This window comes from Parasteatoda tepidariorum, chromosome 9 (assembly GCF_043381705.1).
Source record: "Parasteatoda tepidariorum isolate YZ-2023 chromosome 9, CAS_Ptep_4.0, whole genome shotgun sequence".
Classification (NCBI taxonomy): Eukaryota; Metazoa; Arthropoda; class Arachnida; order Araneae; family Theridiidae; genus Parasteatoda; species Parasteatoda tepidariorum.
In genome coordinates, this window is record NC_092212.1 from 27,277,071 (window position 1) to 27,284,085 (window position 7,015).

At 28.8% G+C, this 7,015-nt stretch overlaps 1 protein-coding gene across 1 annotated transcript in view; it reads right to left on the bottom strand.

The window, feature by feature from the left end:
* Nucleotides 1–7,015, bottom strand: part of LOC107446532 (adhesive plaque matrix protein 2) — a gene marked incomplete at its 5' end in the record, with an annotated part of 66,446 nt that overhangs the window by 49,597 nt on the left and 9,834 nt on the right. Inside the window, 3 exon segments of the mRNA XM_043054510.2 lie at nucleotides 734–853; nucleotides 1,885–1,992; nucleotides 6,614–6,766. Coding sequence (XP_042910444.2) covers nucleotides 734–853; nucleotides 1,885–1,992; nucleotides 6,614–6,704 — 319 coding nt within the window.

Here is a 7,015-nt window from a genome sequence, read left to right on the forward strand (position 1 = left end):
ATATATATTATTCTTTTTTTTTTTGCTGGCCATATTTCAGCCGCCATCTTGTTTTATTTTGGTATTTTTAGTGTATTTCAAAATTTCAGTAATGAATTCAATTTAACTGCACATAAAAACCCTAAATAAAGAACCTCAAATTTTGAAACAAATTTTATCGAAATACTAATTTTGAATGCTGGCCCACTGTGCATTGCATCATACTCAGATTTTTTTTTAAATTATAAAAGAAATATAGTCATGCTTTAGTTAATAATATTATAAAAATTTTAAATTTTTACTTGCGATATTCTTAAAACAATAGTCGCATATACATTGTCATAATTCAGTATGCCCAGCTAAGAACTGACTATTTTCAAAACTTAAAGTCTTGAAAACAAAGAACGATATAGAAATAAATTAACTCTAAGAATCTTATACTGACAATTCCAGTTTAGTAACAAAATTCACCGACAGATTGTGCTGTTCTTCCTGAAGAGAATACAATCTCTTCTTGAAAATAATACAGAACAATTACTGGAATCACAATATTTTCAGATCAAAATGATTGCTGTTTCAACATGATTTCAGTCTACAGCGTCATCTTTCGGCAACTGCTGTTACTAATTTCCTAGTTTTTAGATTTTCGTCGTAAGCATACTGTTAACTTCATTATTCCACAGCACTCCGTTTTCGAGATTTTTAAGTTTGAAATCAGATTGTCCTTTGCTGAGCATCTTGAGTTAATACTTACTTGTCTCACAAGTATCTCCATCAAAGGGAGCTTTACAAGTGCATCTACCTGCTGTCACACCGGCGATTTCTTTGACTTCACATTTTCCATCATTTTTACAAGGGTTATTTGCGCAACTTGCTGAAAAAAAGTTTAAGCATAATATATTAACAGGAAAAAGCAAAGTGTCCTAAGTTCCTACGAATAAAATGGGTGCAATTCTTCTTCTATTAAGATATTACTTAATATCTCTTAATATTTTTTGTTTCATTTTATTCATTGGAATATTTTTTATTCAACCTAGCTACCAAACTCAAAAGCACAAAGGCTCAGAGATGCCAACTTGCCCCGGACAGCAGTTATACATTTTAAAGTGGTAGTTTATCAATTGTCATTCTTAGTTTAATAAATTCAATTTAGTAGATTTTTATCCACCACTACTTCTAAATAATTCGTAGGCTTATATAATACACCACTTTATAATAATTATGTCATGATATGCCTTTAAAAAAGCAAGCAAAAATAATCAACTATTTGCAAAATTTACTTAGTAGCTATTTACCGTTTTTGTTAATTATTTTAGCGTGTCCGGAGCAGTTGGCATCTCTGAAGGCTATAAGCAATCCTAAAACTTAAACATTAAAAAAATTTCAAAAACAAAATTCTGGTTATTAGATTCAGCAAAACACATAATAAAATAAAACAAATATTGCATAATATTTATTAATTATTGTGTTAATTGTGTATTAATTACTTATAATACAATTGATATATAAGTATAACTCTTCATAAATTAAAAGTAGAGGAAATAGAATCCATTTTCAAAGGATTTTTAATTTGAATGATTATTGTAATTAAATAAATTGTATTAACTGAAGGAGTTTTTTATCCATCAGTGTAGAAAACTGAAATTATTTTATATAAAAACCACTCGCAATTACCATATTTAAGCATTCAAAAAAATAAAAAACTCTGCAATATTCGTAAAAAAACAACAAAAACTATGAAAATACTTTCTTAAATAAGTAGTAAAAAATAATAAGTAGTAAAAAATAATAAAACTAATGAAAATAATGAAATATGTAACTGCAGAGAATATTTTTGCTTAATAATTTACTTAAACACACTGAAGTAAAATAAATGGCAACAAACAAATGCGTATAATTAATTACCTTTAGTGCAGTTTTTTCCTTCAAAAAAGGGAGGGCATATACACTTATAATCTTTTCCTTGAGGTTTGCAGGTTGAACCATCTTTGCAGAAATTATCATCGCACCCACCTTTTGAAAAAAAATCAAGTGTTTAAAGTCCTCCACGGAATAAAAAGAAATATGCAGCCAAATTACTTGTAATCTATTCTGTCCTAATAAGCTTTGTTGATTTTATTCAAATAACAAATCAATATAGCTATTCCATGAGCTTACTTCAAAATATAGTACTTTTCAGAAACATTTTATGATTTTCTTTACGACGTTTGCTCATTTTTTAATTTAAAAGTCTTTCTAAGCATTCTTCGCGTAGTTTTTCTTTACGCTCTTATCAAATTCTCTTTTAGATTATAAATTATTGCTGGATGAACATTGCATTTTTTTTACTTTCCGCATTACTCCATAACTATTTTTTAAACAGTTTAAGAATTCTCAAATTGTAAGCGACTTTTTGAAAATTGTTTAACGAAGAACTCTCTACTTCTTCTCCTGCTGCAGTGTATCGTTTTTTCATTCCATTTAATAATCCGCTAAATGTTTTTGATATAATATTACGCTAGATGAATGATGTTGATGTAATATTACGCGTTGTACAACTAGTTTTAGACGAAATGTGTTCCAGGTTAGCCCTTTCATTTTCTTATGTTTTTGTCGTATCATTTTGAACTTTACGCCTTACCTAGACACTAGCAAATAGCTAACACTTTCTGCATGCCAGCAAAGGGAGATATGAAAGCTTTACAACCGGTGTGTAAGGGGTTAAACTTAAAATTTATTCCATACGTTTATCCTACCTTTCTCTTTGCACCTAACTTAAGCTATTTTTTTCATCTTGCCAAAACCTTTATCTTATATTCTTCTTACCTTAATCTTTATCTTATGTTATTTTTAAAAATAGGGGAAATTGGTGATGGAAGAGGGAAAAAATTGGGGAAAGTGTTGTACCTTGAGACAGTAAAAATCTCTAAGAACTTCATATTATTTGCCTTAGATTTATTTCTAATTATGATATTAACTAATAAATGATATCACAACAACAGTTAGCATCCGAAGAATTGATCTTATGTTTTTGTAAGTGATAGAAAATTTCGTTAATTAAAGTATATTTTTGACATTCTATTTTTTTAACATGAATTTATTAAGGGATTCAATTAAACTTTATGGAAGAGAAAGTTTTTTTAGTGTTTCATGGTTTAAAGCATATGTTAAGAATAATGTGAGGTTGTGCTGCAATCTGTTGCAATTATTTAAACGCATAAAATGGGATATTTTATAAGTATATCTCAATTTAAAATATTATTACAGTATTTTTATGTCATATTTTAATTTACATATTATAACCTAGGAAGTAGGGAACTAGTTTTAAGACATGCAAGTCAGATTTCTAAGTATTTTGGTTTAAAAAAAAACTTTTAAATTTAAAATTTTTAGATTCAGTGATCTGTAACGAATTAAGATGACTTACATTAAATAATTTTTAAGAAAGTTTCGAGTTTGTTTTAAAGAAGTTTCGATATTCATTTTTCTTCGATCACTTCAAAGTAATAATATTGCATTATCAAATTGAGAGCATGGCTTCGTAATGGATAACTTATCAATAACTGATATCAATAACTGATCAACAGGCACTGTACTTATTAGCATTAAATTTATCTCGCCAACTTCTTCCACTTTTGGCGAGAGATTTTTCTCGAACAAATAAAGAGATAACGAAATTAAACGTCCACTTTTCATTTTCAATCAAACAAATTTGATTTACATTGGCTTTAAAAACCACTATACATAAACAGTTTAAACAGCCATCCAAATGCTGTTAATCTTGCAGAGAGATTTGAGCTGGCAAAATACAATAAATTAATACAATTTTATGTTATTTCCATTTAAATTCAAAAGTTGTTGGGAGCTCCGAGTTAGCAAGTGTTTAAATGCTATATGAAATTTTAAAAAAATTATAGAATAGTCGTTTAATAAGAACTAAAACTTTAATAAATAAATCAAAATAAAATTATTTTAAATTTTAGTTAATTTTGTCAATTAATTTTTTTTCGAAGTTTAAAATTATTCAAACATTGTGGTGGGGAAAGCAACATTATATCATATTTTCTACACTAAGAATCTGATATTAAATCATAATAGTATTTACTTCCAATAGAAGAAATTTTTTTTATGAGAAATAGCTTAGTTTTTATCCCAACATTTCTTACCGTTATTTCGTTCACCTCAACTGTAGAAAATATGTAAGAAAATACAATCGAATTCTACATAAAATTGAAATCGTAAAAGTTATTATAAATAAGTTAAGTAAGATTTATTTTGTGTTGAATTTTTTAATGAAAATCTACAGTAACTTTTTTTGCTTAAATCTCTACTTATTCAAGTTTTTCGCGATTACATACCTGCCAACATTTACGTATTTGACGTAAATTTTCTTTTTATATTTTATGTGGTAGTAAAATGTATGCTTTCCATATATTCCTTGCATTCATAAACTTAATTTATAATCTTTTTGACCACCGATATTTTTTAAAAAATTAAGCATATATATTAATATGTAATACTGTTGTGGTTGTCAGTAACCATTTCACCATTCGATTCCTGATTGAGACGCCTTGCGGGTTGTCCGATTCTGAGGTCGATCCAGCGGATGATATATGAAGAGTTCCAGATTGCCTCTGGGATGATTCCTTTCCTCCTTCGTAACAGTTTTGACGCAAGTTTGCAGAGTGCAGAACTTCTGCAATGTAGTTCACACATCAATGTTTAATGACAGAACATTTTGATAAAGTAATTTCCAAACCCTGTCAACGAAGTAAATTGTTTTGCTTTGACTAAAGAATGTGATGATTGCATCGACCTCATGGTAGTAACAATTAGGTCCTGTCGGAACAAACGGCCATTTGCGCTTGAACCCGTTTGGTAGAGGCATGTTTCACATTGCGGTCTTGCGAAACTAAACTCTACTGTCGACCGATAGGTTCCTCCGGGTTAAATTAGTAGCGAAGACTGGTCTTGTAAATTATCTCATCGAAATAAGTAATCATTCAAACAGCGAAATGTTTACTTCAAAGTACAACAGACTACTTTTTTGTTGATGCCACTCAACTCCTTTCCAGTCACCTTACAGTTTTTTCTTCGCCTACATCTCATCTTTTCAACATGATGGCAAAGTGCCATCCTTTCCTTACTTCATGACACCTCCCATCAGTGGATCCAGTCTTCATGTAATGTTTCCATCACTTCATGATGAATGGGGAAAGGGACAATTTTGGCCTCAGATGCCAGTTCTTAAACAACGAACGAACGAATCGTGGTTGTCCGCTTAAGCTACTTCAAAATATCACGTATGTTTCTACCTAAAATTGTAATTCAAATTCCATTTTAGCACTAATGGGGAAAACTATTCACGAAAGGATTAAAAGTTGGCAAGTATGCGATTATAGTTGATTTGAAAAATTTACGATGAAACAATTACTGCATTTGAAAAGCAATGCCACTTTGAAAAATAAATTGCAATTTTATAAAATTAATTATATACCTCTATTAGATGGTGGAAAATTACTCAAATAAATTTTTCAATACTCAAATTATTTATTAATCAGCTCTGTAATATCGCTTATGTGGGTAAAAATTCTTGTTACAAATTTACTCTGAATTAACAAAGTAATATTTTTCTGGAGTAAAGTTAAGAATGGTGATATGCATTCTCTACGAAAGAGGTTGAAACCAAGAGCAAGTTCATTTTAACGTCCTTAAATTACTAACCACTTGCACACGTATGCAAAAGAAAGCAGAAATTTTTTAAAAATATGCTGATATACTGAGCTAAATAAAAGTTAAAACAAACAGTATTCAGGTTTATGGAAAACTAGTCGCATGCTTACCCCGAATATCATCGTGCGTAATTAAATATCGTGCAGATTTTACATATGAATACAGTTTCTATTTCAACAACTAAAAAAATGCTTTTGTTTTAATCTAATAACTTTAAAAAAATAGCTTTTACTTAATAAATTCTTTGAAATAATTAAAGTTATTGCTATGAAGGTGCAATTTCGTTCCCCGTTTCATCCACTTCACTTTCTTCATAGTTACATATATCCATAAAAAATTTTGTCGTGTGAGGTCATATGGCAATATTTATTATATGTAATACTAAGATATCATCGAGACTGAGAAAGTCATTGTGTTTTTCCACGCTTGCTCAATTGATTGTTATTACAACTTTCTTGTGATAGTTCAGCTAATATATTTATCTTTTGCCATCGAAATTTTAAGCAATCTACTAATAATTATAAAAATTTCAGCTCATTTGCAAGAGACTGACTTAGAATTACAGTATTTTCACCTCAAGTTGTTAAAATATAGTTTAAATGTATACTTCATTTATGTATGATACCAACTTTCACAACACTGGTAATTGGAAACATTTTGATCTAATAAAAAATTTCATGAAATATTAAAGATTTTTGTCTGTGGCGTTATTCAGTTTTCAATCTTAATAACACATGTGAAAATAGTATATGTTATTTATATTAAACACTTCTGTATAAAGTTATAAGAATATAGATTAAATGCATGCTATACTTAAGTGATATCAACTTTTGAAATTTTAAATATTTTTCCTTTTGGTCCTATTCAGAATTTAACACATGTGTTAATGAAAAAAGAAAACATTTTAAATATCAAAACTTACTTGTGCATTCGCCTTTATTTTTCTTTACTTCACCTTCTTTGGGGACGTAGCCATCATTACATTCGCAATAAAAATCGTCATTTCCTATCATCACACATTTAGCCCTCTCTGGTTTGGGACACGAAAACTCTCCGAGGTCGCATTTATTTTTTTCTGTTCAATAATAGACTTCAATGAATATATATAGTAAAGAGGAAACAAAAATATTAAATTTCACAGCTATTGGTTCAATTGTAATAATAACATTCCAATTAGACGGATGTAACTGTTTTGCCTAACACCTTTCTTGCTTTTTATTTAAACTATTATTCTTTGGCTCTTCTTTAAAATTAAATTTCCCTTTTTTCAACTCTAGATAATTTTATATAGTAAAGAGTTTGTATAGTAATATATATATATATA